General features: G+C 40.5%; 1 protein-coding gene across 1 annotated transcript; it reads right to left on the bottom strand.

The window, feature by feature from the left end:
* Positions 1-9,757: 9,757 nt before the first annotated feature.
* Positions 9,758-12,654, bottom strand: btg2 (B-cell translocation gene 2). The gene is made up of 2 exons (XM_066673086.1): positions 12,254-12,654; positions 9,758-11,271 (listed from the first exon to the last, which is right to left on the bottom strand). The coding sequence occupies exons 1-2, from the start codon at positions 12,399-12,401 to the stop codon at positions 10,922-10,924; spliced, it is 498 nt and encodes a 165-aa protein (XP_066529183.1). The 5' UTR covers positions 12,402-12,654; the 3' UTR covers positions 9,758-10,921.
* Between the last annotated feature and the right edge of the window lie 4,214 nt (positions 12,655-16,868).

The following is a 16,868-nucleotide window of genomic DNA, read 5'->3' as shown; positions in this document are numbered from 1 at the left end:
CACTGAGAGAACTGCAGCTCAGGGCTGTGAGTCTAAAATGACTTGGAGGGGAGAGAAGAAGAAACCCCTTACACTGAAAAAAGGAGAAGATGCTGGTGTTTTTGAGGAACTGACCCCAGAACCTGAACTTGATACTTTCATTGATTCATATTATATTTTAATTGATAGCTGTGTGTTAGTTTGTGAGATAGTTTAATTGATTTTGTGTGTGTGTGTGTGTGTGTGTGAGAGAGAGAGAGTAATTTCCGTGTAGTTCCCTGTTCCTCCAGCGCTGTTCTCTGTTGTGGTTCTTACGTGTTCTACGTGATGAACAGTGATCAGTGTTCTCCCCACAGCGTAGTGTGTGTTCTGTGTTCACATTGTCCCAAACTATAACTAACACACACACCACGAGCATAACACACCACACACACATTATTTCACATAACACCAACCACGAAACACAGGGCAGATAAGCTCTGGCTGACCACAAACTCACACACACAATAAAACAAATCAAACACATAAACCCAAACCAGAAAATAAACTTTGGCAAACTACACTGTACACCACACACACACACACACACACACACACTTACTTCACGTACACCAGATACACACTTGGTATATCATATGAAAAACAAACCCTTCATGTACAACACACATACAATGTACACCTCACAAAACAAAGTAACAGTGGAACTGCTGCTTTACACAACACATGAAACACAGTTTATCCTCTACCAAGGCCAAAACTTTGTGGACTACTGATCTAAGCTGAAGAGGTTCCTCTCACTCCCTCTTATGTTGAGCAGGATTTACACCTCATACAGGGTACAGGTATTCAGTTAAAATTAAATTAGGTCCAATTGCCAAAATTTCCTCCCATTCAAACACTACAAAGGTCTACATAGTATAATATAGATATAATATTCTATATCTTATATACTATGTCCACTCTTTAAAAGTCAACTGTATTTCATATGGTTTCTTCAGTATTGATCCTCCAACCAAATAAACCTAAGGCCTAAATTAAAAGAAATAAAGACAGATGTTTTGGATAAATAATTCAAATAAACAACTTTTCTTACTTTTTTGTTTGCTATTCTTACATTTCTTCAGTTTTCTGCATCAGTTTTCGTTATTTAGGACCAACCCATGCTGTCCTCACTTTCACATCCCTATTGCTCTCTCAAGTGAATTGGCTACAGTGTAAACAAACATGTTGATTGGTTTAATTCAGTGAATATACTGCTGCATTATCTGGTTTAGCTGTGCCATTCACTATATATGCTCAATGAGCATTATTATTTATTCTAATTAATTTATCAAAACAGGCCCATTCAGGTTCATCACTCGGTCAGACTCCAGAAAGAGGAAGGCCATTTGGTGATGGCTGTTGTAGACTATGTATATTGTGTAATGATGATGTTGTTGATTAAGGGTTTTCCTGTTGCTGTTGGAGATGTAACTGATTTACTTTAGTACTATAATCATATAGTACTATATGATTTACTTTACTATTATAAAATGGTATGTTATAGTATCTCCCGGTGTCCGCATGGGTTTCCTCCGGGTGCTCCGGTTTCCTCCCACAGTCCAAAAACACACGTTGGTAGGTGGATTGGCGAATGTGTGTGTGTGTGTCTGTGTTGCCCTGTGAAGGACTGGTGCCCCCTCCAGGGTGTATTCCTGCCTTGCGCCCAATGATTCCAGGTAGGCTCTGGACCCACCGTGACCCTGAACTGGATAAGCGCTTACAGATAATGAATGAATGAATGAATGAATGAATGTTATCGTATTGGGTGGCATAGTCTTGGAACATGTGAGGATCTTATGGTATTCAGCCTTAAAATCATTAGTGAGGGTAAGGAGCTAGTGTTGGTGATTAGTTCTGGATCACACTCACCACTCCAACTCATCACAAAAAAATGCCATTACTCCAGAGAACATAGTTCCATTGTTCCACACACCAGAGGAACTCCATCACTCCAAATAACACACTCTGTTCCACACACTAGTGCGGGGAAGCGGGTTCGAGTTGAGACCACTCTAGGATTAAGTTGCTGACTGAAAAACTGTGTGTTGGTGTGTGTGTGTGTCTGTTATCTGTAACAGTGAGAGCAGGGTGTGGTGAGTTAAACTGGATCCAGATGACTTAAAGCCCTCAGGGGGAGAAAAAGGGTGTGTGTGTGTGAGTGTGAGTAACTGTACACTTGCTACAGCAACACACACACACACACACGCACACACACACACACACACTGGATAAGCTATAGACTAAATTACCCCAATCATTTTCTTTTAGTTTACTAAGGGATTAAAAAAGTCTGCTGTTGTTATACAGTGTGTATGTATGTAGTGAAATGAGAGCTCCAGCTGATGAGGGAGTGTTTAGACAGTGTGACCACACAGACAAATTTGTGTGTGTGTGTGTGCGCGTGTGTGTTGAGAGGATGTACACCAGGCAAAAGGAGCTAGAGGAGTGTGATCCTTTTTATGTTTCTATGTCACACACACACACGCACTCCTCAGGATTTAGTGCAGCAGCTGCTGCAGCCTGGATTCCTGTCAGCTTCAGGAACAATGAGAGCATAGTGGAGGGTAGAGAAAAGGCAGTGTGTGTGTGTGTGAGGTGGGGGTGTTTCACATGTTGAAGGAAACGTAGAACTAATAAACACATAAACTCTAATAAACTCTCTCCTCTGAAGTTTCCCACTCACTTCTTCTCCTGAGTTTACTGCTACATGTTTACTGTTTGTTTGTTTGTTGGTTTATTTCTCTTAACTCTCACCCAAGATCAAAGCAGTAGTTCATTTCAACACTCAGCTTCCCTCTGAATATTTAAAAAGTCTAAGAATGTTTGTTTTTCTATTTTAATAAGGACATCACCCTTTAAACTGGTAAAACAGATGGCTGATGTCTGACCATACCTACAAACAAACACAGCCCACCACAACCCACTCCACTGTGTGTTTACAACCCAAGCATGGGATTATGGGGGAATTTTGTAAAGGTTCTACATACATATACCTTATTCTTTCCTTGTTCTCAAATTTAAGGTGGAACCAACTTGTTAATAAGTAGCTGTATAGGGTGGCCGTTGATTTAAAATAAAAAACATTACGTTCCAGAGTTTTTGTGCAACACAAACATAATCACACTATGCACACACATGCACACAGGAGATGGAGGAGAGAAGGAAGTGTTCTGTTCTCACTGATGCTGTATAGAAATGTAAATATTAGCATTTGAAAAAGACCTCCAGAGTGTGTGGAAAGACCATAAAGAGAGGCGTGGAACGTGTGAATGGCTTTCCCTTCCTGATTTTATATGATAGACTGTGTGTGTGTGTATGTGTGTGTTGTAGAGGTGAGAAGATGTTGGTGATGTGGTGTGTGTGTATATATATATATATATATATATATATAGGAGATAGTAGGGTTTAGTTCATCAGGCAAATCTGAGCCCAGTTTGTGACTTTACTGAGATCTCTACTAGAACTCCAGCGGATGTGAGATCTCCGAATTATCTCAGGAAAAATATCTGAGCAGCAGGCTTAAGCTAAAATCTCCTTTGTCTTTCCCTCTGATCTCACTGTTGCCTTGGAGAACTAACTCAGATATTACTGAGACGTCTCTTTGATTTTTTCTTTTCTCAAGGAGATTACATCAAGAACATTACTCTACATTACTGTACAGCAGTTTGTGTCTTTGTTTGTTGTTGTTTTGGTGTCAGTGTCTGACAGATGTGATTTATACTTCAGTGCAATGGCGTAGATTTGCTCTTTACATTGGTGGGGACCCACATCGCTAACCACACGTCCAAACCCACATTGCTAACAGGATTGGCTTTGCAGTTTCTCGCTAACGTGTGAGAAGTTGTGGCTGTAAGGAGCCTAAGTGGCGTGATTCAATAGATTGTTATATGGGACCCTACACGTTTGTATGTGTGTGTGTGTGTGTGTGTGTCTGTTGTGTGTGCTCAGTCAGGATGGCACCCAAAAAAAAAAAAAAAAAAGTGGATATTATGGTTAGAAAACCATGTTGCTCCACAGATTTCACACACTCTCTCCAGCATAAGCCTGAAACTGCACAGCCTTAAAGTGACAGTACACCCCACATCAATAAAAGTAAATCAAATTGTAAAGAGAGGTATAAAAATTCCATTGATCGTAGATAATACAAACAATGAACCCCAAACATACAACTATCGCGCTTTGGCTTAGACACCGTTTTAGTTCAATATTAATGCAGATTTTAATGTAACATATGTTAATAAAGTATTTAATGTTATGATCAAATCTACACACTTGTTTGGGCCATTTCTTTGGTATGAAAAATGAAAATTGCAAGGAAGGAAAATGCTCCGTCAGTTTCTGGGACTGTGGAAAGTGTGACTTCCAAAGGTTAAATTCTTCAAGCGTCTGCAGTTAAAACTCCTGTATTGGACTTGATTTAGTCTCGGTTTGTGATTGTCATAAGAAGGTGCTCTAGTATGGTAGTTGTGTTGCACTATTTGTGTAAATACATTATTTGTGGCTCCTGATAGTAATGTGTTTGTTTTGAGTCTGGTTCTTTGTGTCTGATAGGTTTGCCACCCCTGCATTTGATTGTGTGTGTGTGTGTGTGTGGATTAAAGCTGGAGTTTAGTTAAATTATATCGTCTGTGAAGATACAGCAATGAAGCAGCTTTTCCGTCTGAACCCAGGCTTAGACTCAGCTCTTACACTTGTTCATAAACTCTGCCACAGACACACGCTTCATAAACACACATCTTTGAACTAGTAGTTCAACACTTACACAACATTTCATAAAATGTTTTCCTTTACACAAATAACAACCAGCTTCTAACAGTGCTGACAATGCTAACATTTATATTTAAGAAGATGATAAACTTAATTGATCCTCTTAGGAAAATTGCAGGGAAATTAGGGGAGCAGTTTGGGTTTTAGGTGCCTTGCTCAAGTTTCTTCGGCCATTGATGAATTTCTTTGCCGCTCCTGGGAATTAAACTGGTGACCCTCCAGTCTCAAGCTTGCTCCTCTAACCTCAAGGCAATGGCTTCCCCTCATTTAAACGAGATACAACTTTGTGTCAGTGTCACTGTCCAAGCAGCATGTGCTGACACCTCAACCCAGAATGAGTTTAACATGGGGAGTGGATAACACACACACACACACACACACACACACATACACACACACACACACTCATGTGTGAAGTTTGGAGGGTGGTGGGGGTCCTGCTCTGGAACTGTGGAAAAGAGCCCGACCCTAAACCTGCCTGGATACAGAACTGACTAATCACATGCCAGCAAAACACAAACACACTCAGAGTGGCTTCAGCAGCTGTGTCAGAGGTCACCCATTTGTTTGAACTATGCTCTGTTGTGTGTGTGTGTGTGTATGCATGTGTGTGTTTCTGGTGGGCAGGGGGGGGGGTTGTCTAAAAGCAGTAAAGAAAGTTTTAAGTTAAAAAAGTTAAAAATGGGGAGAGAGTGATTAACCCTTTGATTACTTTATTTCCGCTCACGGTTGTCCCGCTGTATCCACAGGCTCCGCAGGCCCAGATTCAACCAACTGCTCACCAAAACTATCCAGAGGTTATAACCCACGCACTATATGCTCCAGAATGTGTGATGTCTGTGGAGGTCCTGAAACACTTCTGCATGAGTCATCATCTAAACTGTGTATTACATCCAATTACACTGAACACTTTGTAAAATCTGTTTCACTCCATATTTAAACTGAGCAAGGTCTCTGAACCAAGGCCAACTTACAGTCTGGTGTTTTGTCCTCCGAGCTGAGTGTTTAAGTGTGTGTGTGTGTGTGTGTGTGTGCGTGTGTGTACGTGTAGGTGTGTTTGTGTGCGTTTTTTGACTGATATATCTGTGTGAAGTAAGATTTATCGGCTGTAACACTCTCAGTCCTGTTTTTCAACTTTACCTCCAACTTTATGATGCAGTTACTCCTAATAAGGCCCCATAAACACACACACACACACACAAACAAAACCCAGCTGTACAACCATTACTCAGCCATGACAACAGTAGCAACAGTTTTCCTCACAATCAGCTGCTTATCTTTGTTCCATTTCCTTTAACTTCCACACACACACACACAAACCCCACACAGAAGAAATATAAAAAAAACAACTGTAAAGTGAGTAAGCACTACTATGAGGGTCCGAAGTGCCGTGTTGTTTCAGGTTTGATATTTTTCCTTATTTTATGCAGCAATGAACAGAAAGGGTGTATTCGTGTTTATTTATTATTATTTATTTAGTTATTCATGAATTTATGAGCATCGTGAGGTTGCCGCTTACCATGCCTTGTGCAGTCTTGGGTTTATGGTCAGTGTAAAATACATCAGATACAGGAAGCAGGCTATATGTGTGTGTGTGTGAGGGGGGGGGGGGGGGGGGGGTGAGGGGGGGGGGGGGGCAGAGTGGCAGATGGTGGAGTGTCTGAGAAGTTTTTTTTGGGGATTTGGGGGAGTTAAGAGCAGGGGGTTGTGAATGGGGTTCTCTATTGTCTCCCTGGGCAGACGTTCAGATTCTGACAGAAGCAGCTCACTGACCCAGTCGAGCAGCGGCCAAATGAGAACGGGGCTTATTTACCTTCATTCACAACCCTCCCTCCCTCCCTCCCTTTTCCATAGGCACAGGCCTTAGAGCGGACATTCTTATGTAAATATTAGCGCCAGGAACTCGGGCTGAAACATGTAGCAGATCTGTACTGACTCTGAATAGTCACGCTGAGCCCCCTGTGCCATCTGCCATGCACACACACACACACACACACTCCCTGGACTCAGGCCTCAGCTGCTGTTTTCTGAGGAAAGCAGGTAACTCTTCTGCTCCTTTCAGTCTGGACAAGCTGCTGGAAATGGAGAGGTTTGAGGGATAGTGTCCTGGGTAAGAGTGGAGGACAGAAAAGACTCAGATTTCTCTCCAGTGGAGGTGAATGGAACCAGGTGTCTCCACGTCTCCGGTTTCCTCCCACAGTCCAAAAAAAAAAACACGTTGCAGGTGGATTGGCGACTCGAAAGTGTCCGTAGGTGTGAGTGTGTGAGTGAATGTGTGTGTGTCTGTGTTGCCCTGTGAAGGACTGGCGTCCCCTCCAGGGTGTATTCCCGCCTTGCGCCCGATGATTCCAGGTAGGCTTTGGACCCCCCGCGACCCTAAATTGGATAAGCGGTTACAGATAATGGATGGATGGATGGATGGATGGATGTTCCTGGTTTAATCCAGGAGTCGACAGGTCGCAGGTTGTTTACGAGTCTCTCTTTAAACTTTGTTACTGCTGTTGGTTTCATAATCTCTCTTCTCAGAACTGTCCCGGCTGCCCGGGCAACAGTGGAGAGGAAAAACCTACCACACACACCACCCACTCAAACCACACACTAGCTCCATCTCCTTCTGGATATGAGTCTGCAGAACAGGCCCAGGCCTGAGACAGAGAACGAGAGAGAGAGAGAGAGAGAGAGAGTGTGTGTGTGTGGAAATAAGACTGTGCCTGCTGTGCTTTAGCAGGACTGAACAAGATACACACACACACACACAGGTGAAGTGTCTACCACAGAAGTATTGATGAAGTGTCTAACAAAACCAGACAAAGAAGCAACAGCTCCCCAAAAAACATTAGATGATGCCCACTGTTACAGAAAACATATCAGCAGAGGAGAACATTCAGCCTGAGACAGATCCAGCAGCACCAAGGTGAAGAGGGGTGACTACACCAATGTGCCAAGGTTTTAACCATCTAAGAAAAAGAGAGTTAAAAAACGATTTCTCTGAGTAGTAAGAGTTTATATTCTCAAAAATACAAAAAAAATATTAACCCCACCACCCCCCCCAAAAAAACAAGAAAAAATCCCTAATATCAGTATAAACCCAGCTCCATTATTCCAGTGAGTGTGATACTTTGTGTTTATGTGTGAATGTGTTTGTTTAGCCCTTTCCACATCTCTCTTTGTTTCAGTCCAGTATTATTTGAGGTTATCGTCCAATCCCTAGTTTTAGCAGTTAAGAAATACTTCACTATGTTAAATTAAGTGGGCTGTTGATGTAACAATTCCATACAATCAAGGCGAATATCTGTTCTTTGTTCTTCACACTCACTCACAACACAGCTACTACTTTTTAGAATTTTTTTTTTACTTATAGTGTGTTTATAATAATTTTTTACAAGCATAATGCATGAGAATGTAGGTTATTTTAAACTAGAGGGGGAAAGTTCATGAATTTTGATTTGCCACATATTGCAAGCATCGCTGCAACATTAGGTTATATACTGCCTAATAGCTATGAGGTTAAATTTTTAGAACAAGGAACACAATACTACCTTTAAAATACTGCCAGCTTAAAAAGACTGCCAATATTGAAAATGTAAAATTTAACATTAAAAGAATGCCCATTTTATACTTTAAAAAATTACCAATATATTTTTATTTCCACATTAAATAAATTACCATTTCAAATACCACCTTAAAACCATTAAAAAAAACTGTCATAAAATACGGAAAACCCCTTTAAAATAATTCCACTTCAGCCAAATCAGCCATTCGATTTAGGCTTCCACCTTAAGTGACCAGTTCATTGAAATTGTCACATTAAAATAAATACCTTAAAAAAAGTCTCCCATTATATTTTGACGGCCACCTTAAAAATAATTCTAAATAAAAAAAAATCAGCTACTGTATTCAGGCTTCCACATTAAGTAAACGGACACATTAAAAAAAACTCTACCACTTTAAAAATTCTCCTATCATATTTAGACTACCTCATTCAATAACATGCTGCTTGATTTTCATGTTCCACATTAAAAATCTAGCCACATTTATCCAGGTCTTCCTTAAGTTAGTTGGAAATGCTGTTATTCCTATGCATTAGTCTTTATGTGTATGTGTGCCGGTGGCAGTTAACTTTGTATGAGAAAGAACGCTTTGGCAATCGATTTGGTGCAAGAAATGTGCAGACTGAGCAAGAATTGTTCATGTTATGACAGTGAAAACACATTTTAAAAGAAGATGTGCTCACTTGGTCAAAAAATACATAGTTTATGGGACCTGAGTCCCTCCCTAGTGCCAAACAAACACTCATAACTCAAAAACTATACTGTGAAGTAATAAAAAAAACTTAAAATTACGAAGAACAGATATCAAAATAATCGAAATTAAGAAAAAGAACAGTAATTTGGCTTTGATAATGAATTATAATCTCCGATGTCTGAAATTCAGAGTATTGTATGTCCTTATATAAATCCATCTAGTAGTGCAAATTTATATTTACAATACTCCTGTAACCCCCAACCCCTCATTTTTGACACATCTTCATTCCGTATCAAGGCTCTCTGGAAGCTGCATTTTACACTCTTAAAACCTTGATGAGCAAAAAAAAAAAAAAAAAAAAAAACAGCCTTCACTTACACTAAAACCCAGAACAATACAGGACTTTACCAGCTAACGTAACCCAAAGTTCCTGTGAGGATTGACTTTGGGCTTAAATTAGCAGGTTAACTCAGAAAATCTGCTCTGTGGAATAGCCCCTAGGACCTTAGGGCCTCTTCAGAGAAGCCCACCAATGCACCAACGTTACCATGACAAGGACTCTCAAACCCCTCTAACTGGCAAGAGATCTCATTTGCATATAAGAACATTAAAGTAATATTTTAATGTTTAGCTAATTTTCTTTTATAATTAATACAATTAAATCCCACCTCATTGTGGATTGTTACAATATTAAATAGAGTGGGATGTGGCACTCAAAAACAAGACAAACAAGGTCATTCCTAAAGTGTTTTATTGTAATAAAAAAAAATCACACAAAACTGTACAGTTCTCCATATATGCGCAAATTCATTTTTAAAAAATGTTAAAAGCATACTGTGCTTCAAAATAGCTTACAAACAATCTCCGTCTACAACAGTAAACAAGCTGCTCAGCAGCCCATAGAATAGAGAGAGAGAGAGAGAGAGACAGAGAGAGAGAGAGACATGCTACAGAAGAAGGATCTCTCCCTCTCGCTGGCAAAGAGAACAGGCCTCGACAGAGCCGACAGCAGCCACCCAATCAGCTCACAGCTTCAAAAACTAATTTCATGACATTTACTACAACTCGAGAGGGGGAACGGGGTTAAACCGAGAGTCGGAGCTCAAGGACACCCACGCATTGCACAAGAGGAGTTAAAATGCTTGGCAGGTGGATCAGGGTTTAAAAAGGTGATCTTTTAAGGCAGCAGAGAGGGGGTGCTTTCTGGGAGGGCCCATGTACAGTGGCAGCAGCTGGGTCTTATCCATCCACAGGGTTTGGTGTTTTTTCTATATTACTGCCTACACACAGGCCATGGTGGAAAAGGCAGATACTGAATACAAGCCCTGAATTTAACAGAAACCCTTGTGCTCCCCTCTCACCAGGGAGGACACTGGAATAAGAAATGCAGAGTCTTGGGACTTCTGAGACAGAGAGCTCTAATCTCAAACCTGGAGCCAAGCCTCTCGTGTTCTTGTCCCTGAGTGTACGAGCCCAGGCTAATGCACCGCGTGCAGATTCTGAAAAAGATGGGGAGCTTACACAAGCGTCTCTCTGCAGCTTTGACTCACTTTACATTCTTGCAAGAGACAAACAATCGAATTGCACTGCAAACATTGCCAGCACCAGTGTTTTTGCCTTTTCAATGTCACAGTGTGCCGTTGCAAGATTGTACAAAGTCACAAGCTACAAACACCGAGTTACCTACTTTTAAAAAGAGTGCAAGGGACTGAAGTGGTCCAGGGGAGGAGCAAGCTTGACTCAGGCAGTGCTTTAGTTCCGCTTTTGGAACTTAAGTTACATTGGATTTGGCTTTGAATGAGAGTGGAAATGTCTGAAAATGTTTTGAGGGCTCTAGTGCTGGAGGAGTGGGAGCTGGTGAAGGCCCGGGCTGTGGTCCAGCTCCTCTTTAACTGGAGACGGTCATGAGGTAGTTTTTGGGTGGACTTGTCCTGCCGCCCATCAGGAAGCGGTTTTTACAGTTCAGTGTTGGGTCGAAGGCAGAGGGTCCGGGCGCTGGGGGCTCTGCTTCGTACAGAACACAGATGGAGCCGTCCTCACCAATTCTGTACGAAACCTCATATGGGTCAATCCACAGGGTCAGTTCTCTGGGGAGGAGAGAGAACAGCTGGCCAGCTGTAAGTCCGATTCTGCCGGCGGCTTTTCCAATGAGAGGGTCCATCTCGTGGTTTATCCTGATGCAGCGGTAACCAGAACCTTTCTGAGGCTGTTCTGGAAACCAATGGTGCTGATAGTGCTCTATACAGAGAGAACCAACAGAAACAAAAACAAAATGATAAATAAATGAATATAAACTCAGAATACAAAAATAAAGTGCAGCACACTGAGCTGAGTCTGGAAGAGAAAGAACATAACAATGAACAGTGGAATATAATTTAAAAAAAAAAAAAAACAAAAAAAAAAAAACTACTAGGTGTAAACAGCTAAAGCTAAACCCAGCAGACTGTGAATGTAATAACAATAATAATTATTATTGTTACTACTCTAAAAGGGGAAATAACAGCATCTTAGTGAAGACAAACAGAAGGAACCTGGTTTAAGGGGAATAAACAAAAAGAAAAGTCAGGCTAGGCAACTTGGGCACTATTTGTTTGCTATGTCAAAAAAAGACTTCAATAAATAAATAAAAAGTACACTACAGGAAACTTACTTTGACAACCCTTTATGGAGAGAACTTAATTTTGAGAACTACTATTTTCCTTATTTAGCACAGCATGGGAGTTTTTCCATTGCATTCTTCCAAACATCAGTGCTGGTTGGTTATATATAGATTCAGGACTTAAACCCAAAACTAAGTGTCATCATAACTATCCAGTATCGCGATGTTGACCATTTGTAGTATCGCCCAACCCCCTCCGAGTGTCGTCACGGTTAAATGAAAGCCACAGATGGAGTTGGTCTGGACAATGACTAGTTGTTCCACAGTCTAAATTTTTTGGTTCAAAATTTTCAAGCTGACGTTGCTAAGGGGTTTTCCCCAGAAAGAAGGATTTCCCAGTTCAGTCTAATATACTAAGCACAAAGTTGTTCAACAGAATGTCCTTCAGCTATTTTCCCATTACTCAGGACCTCCCTGATCCATATGCTTCCTACAGAGCTCCTATCTGCTCCAGTGGGTTTAACTTTAACCAGGTGAGCTCAGGGCTCTAAAACATTTGAAATAAGTGTCCCAATATATTTGCATTGACAAATAAGAGGAACCAAGAGATAAGACATTTACCGGATAACGCCTGTTGTAAACAGTCTCTGAAAACCCGGAGCTGTTTTTCACTTAGAAAACCCCTGGACCGAAGCAGTCTGGACACGAAACTGGCCGCAGCTGAGACTTCTGCTATCATTTCAGCCCTAGACCCGCAGCCAGGGTTCATTTTAGGTCCGGAAGTGTTTGTTGAATATGGAGAAGAAAGAGCAGTGTTGGATCCAGGAGTTATTCGGACGCTGGGGCGTCTTTTTTCCAAAATGTGCAGCTTACAGCAACAAGTTGTATCCAGGCAAAACTCTCAAGTAAGAGAACGGCGTCCAAAAGAGTCCAAATTGTTGGTAACCCCGGGTGCATTAGTATTGTGCCAAATACCGTTTCTGCCTGTGAAGCTGTGTGTATAAACAGCCTCCACCGCCTCTTTATCAGGAGCGGACACAAAGGCTGACGTCAACACCCACGCTGATGCTTGAGTGAAGGGCGCGGCGGCCAATCTGAATCGCCAGATGGATCCTGCCCACTGGAAATCGCTTTTTGATTGGTGGGCGTCATGGAAAGTGAATGCTCGGCGGAACGGTGCTTCCAAATATAGACATTGACGTCAGGCCTGTGCTCGAGTGTGCATGACGACAATAAGATACACACACACACACACACACACTCATTCACTCTCTCTCTCTTATTTACCGAAACTTCGAAGCTGTTACCGCATCGTGACCCAAATGTTCTCCAGCTAGTTTCTCCGGTCTCTCTCTCTAGTTTAACCCGCTCTGCCTTCACACACAGTAGCTTCCTCCCAATACAGCGCCACTCTCAGAGAATACAGCTAAGTTAGCCTTATTGTTCCCAAAATGCACAAAACCTTTTCTTTATACATGATAAAGGTCCTTTCTAGGCTTCGAAATCAATTGCAAACTGGTTTTGTGTTAAAATGTCCAAAGAAAATGCAGAAAACACATAAAACAAGACAAGTTTTCGAGTAAGATGCTAACATATTCTAGCTCATGAGATGACGAATTTGCTGACATTGATAGAGATATCTTAAAAGACATTTTGACTAGTCAAAATATAATTGTAGATATCTTAAGTAACTGTTCTTACTAGTCCGACTGTAAATGTAGATATTTTAAATTGTCATTCTGACTAGTCAAAATATAATTGTTACCAGTCAGAACTTGTAGATATCCAGTATTTAATATGACAAGCCGTTTTAACATTAATTACAATTAAGAAATTACAATTTAAGTAATCTTAAATTACATGTTGACTAGCGTAAATGACATCAAATTTAACATTGAGTTAAATGGAAGCTCCAGTTCAAGATTATTATTTTAAATTATTGACTACCTTACATTTTTATTTCAGATATCTACAAATAAATTATGACTATATCAAAAAGTAAATGATAGATATCTTGCCTATTGTTCTGACTAGACATAATTCCAATTAAAGATATCTTAAATTCCCTCCTTATTAAATATATCTTAATTAAAATTAAGATATCTGAAACTAAATTGTAGATATGTAAAATTGAATTAAACCGTAAGAGATATCCAAAATTGTAATTTTGACTAGTCACAATATCTTACATAGCACATTTTCGTGCCATGTAAACGTTGCCAGTTCTGCATATTATAGTGGATTTTGGTTTCACATTTTCAGTAAAGTTACTTACAAATATTTGTAGTCGTGGGTTGCTTTTTTAAGGTTGTTTCTCAAGTGTAGATGCCTTTTTGGGCTTACTTCATATATAGAGGTAATGTCCAAGAAAATAAGCTAAATTTGTAATGTTTCCACGGTATGGATGTTCATACGTTGCCATCTACTGGCGGCAGAATGAAATTAATGCACAATTTAATGTGGAACAGGAAATCCGAATAAGATGCTGGCGAATAAGAAGCCCACTTCAGCGTTGTAGATTTTTTTCTGTATTTCCACCAGTCCCTCAAATGTAAATACACGTATGAACATTTCTCATTGATGGAGCATCGGCTGGTGTTATTATGATTAGTTTTGATGTATGTGGGGAAAGGGAGGAGGGAAAACGCAGATTGCAACTAATATTTGTAAGCGACTTTACAGAAAAATAAGCCCTAATCGGTTAAAATGAAAACACCTGGCAACAAACAAACTAACAAACCACTTTTTTTAATGGTGGAAAAATACTAAACTAGGACAGAGTTCCTTTGATGCAAAGCACGAAGAGTACCCCCTTGTGGAGCAGGTGCTAGAGGTCAGTGAGTGGCACTGTTTACATTTAACACTTACAACCTTAAATATGGAATAATATGCATTACAGTTTTTCTCAATTGCCAAGACACATTTCCTGAAACCATGCATCAATTTCTCCAAACTGTAAACACAAAACCCAATTCACACACTAAATTCACAAAACCTCTGACTCTTCCTGCAAAACCAAACTATTGCCTCAAAACAGTCCAAGCAGTGCTCAAAACCAAACAATGTTGTCAAATCAGGCCTCAAGTCAATCACAATGAAAAACAGCACTGAACAGTCATTACACACAACACCGAAAAAAGGAAAACGCAACGATCAGATCATAGTAGAAATAATCTTTATTGTCCACAAAGGAAAATGCAGTTTCAAAACAAAACTCTTGTCTAACACAAATAAGTAATTATGTACTGTGTAAATATATCTATACATTATACATTATAACAGAAGTGCATACAGTATCTACTCTCGTGCAGCATTATGTTGATGTGCTGGGTCAGGACACAGGACATCATCTACATCACAGGCCACATTCTCCCTGGCCAGGCAGCATGGGAAATAACTCCTAGTATGCTGAGTCCATGTTTAGCATGCATCCACCCCTATGTCATTATAGGCCAGTTCCATGGCCTGCAAGAGATTTGCCCTGGTTTAGGGTTGCTGGTCACAATCTTTCCAACACCATGAAGAGAAGAACTCCTCTGCTGGGTTGAGGAAAAGGGAGTATGGTGGAAGAAAAACATTTAGGAAATCTTGGTTGATATTGAACCACTGTCTGACCTGGACGATACGGTGAAAACTCACATTGTCCCACACAGCAACATAGACAGGATGTCCTGACTGTTCTTGTTCCTGCTGCTCATGCCCTAACACAATATCTCAAGATCACTCATAAATGCCAAGAGATGTTGAGTGTTGTACGCCCCCAATGTGGGATGATGGTGGAGAACCCCATGATTGCTGATGGAAGCACATAACATGATATTGCCACCACGCTGGCCAGGGACTGCAACAATGGCTCATTGGTCAATCACGTTCCTGCCTCTCCTCCTCCTTTTAGCGAGATTGAACCCATGTTTATCCATGTCAATATATACATGTGGCAGGTCTGAGGAATCCAGTTGAAACATTCTCTGCTCTATTTCACGCAGTATGATTACACTTGTCTTTGAGGGACCATGTCAACAATGAGGGTCTCTTGGTGTGGGTTCAACATAGATGTCCTCCCCTGTGATGTGGCAGTCTTGCGATTCTACAAAAAAAACATGCCGTTACAAAATATTACATGCAGCACTAAGCCTAAAAACGTTTTAGGAAAATCATGTAATGAAAAACAATTTTACAGATCTGTATTGAGTCATACTGTAAACATATAAAGCAATTACCTTTTCTCCTCTCTGAATGTTCGGACTATGGTGGACACTGTGAATCTACACAGGTTGGGCTAAATTTGAAATCCTGCTTCCCCCATAGTCAATTCATGGACAAGAACATGGTCAATGATGGTTGCCCGTATTTCATCTGAAATGATCATTCTTTGTCCCCTCCCTCCTCTTCTTCCACATATTCCCCTTACTCTGCCTCTCTGTTTCTATCCATAGTGAAACTTGACCGGGACCCTTGTACTGGCTTATATTGGTTTCTTCAAATCATTGGTCACATGTGTGATCAATTTAGAGAAGCTGCGTTTAAGTTGTGATACCGGTGCTTTATTTGAGGTTCACTTTTGCTGCCTGTGCTTACCATTATGCAACCCACGTGCATCACAGTGCAAAATGTGTTTTAGTGGGTGAAAATATGTTTGCAAATTTTGTCTTAATCAGTGAAAAGGTTCTGCCAAAAGGGTGACCCTGTTGTGACTAACTAGATGAAATGTGCTTATGGTTCTGCCAAATGGGTGACAATTTCAATAAATGGGTTTAGGACACTGAGACTTTGATTCAGACAACAGAGTTTTTTGTTTTAGAAATTGAGAAAAACTGTAATAACCATTACCCTTAAATCCTAACCCTAGAACTATAACCCTTATCGTTACTTTAATCCTAAACACTAAACCTTCTATGTATTAATGTTAAAAAATATAATTATTTATTTTGTGGTGACCTGCTTGTGGAAAAGAATGACATGGTCCACACAAAATTATATATACCCGTTTCTCTCTCTCACACACACACACTCTGATGTCCCCACAAACACAGAGATGATTGCATGCGCACTTCACCCTCACTACAGCAACCAGCTCAAAATATCACACACAACACTGCATTGGTGCTTACTGTATATGTTATGGGAGAAATAAAACCAAATACAAATATATGATTATAATTATTTTCTTCAGCTTTATTAAAAAAAAATCCTCAGCAGCTCAGTGTATACCCCAGGGGTCAGAGGTCACTGTGTC

This window comes from Hoplias malabaricus, chromosome 5 (genome assembly GCF_029633855.1).
Source record: "Hoplias malabaricus isolate fHopMal1 chromosome 5, fHopMal1.hap1, whole genome shotgun sequence".
Lineage (NCBI taxonomy): Eukaryota > Metazoa > Chordata > Actinopteri > Characiformes > Erythrinidae > Hoplias > Hoplias malabaricus.
The sequence above is the reverse complement of the archived record's forward strand: the minus strand, read 5'-3'. Positions and strand labels throughout refer to the sequence as shown.

Excerpts from the sequence above, each read along its gene's own strand:
- btg2 (XM_066673086.1), bottom strand. The coding sequence starts at position 12,401 with ATGAACCCTGGCTGCGGGTCTAGGGCTGAAATGATAGCAGAAGTCTCA. Across the intron at positions 11,272-12,253 it reads TTTACAACAGGCGTTATCCG|AGCACTATCAGCACCATTGG; the intron begins GTAAATGTCTTA and ends CTCTCTGTATAG.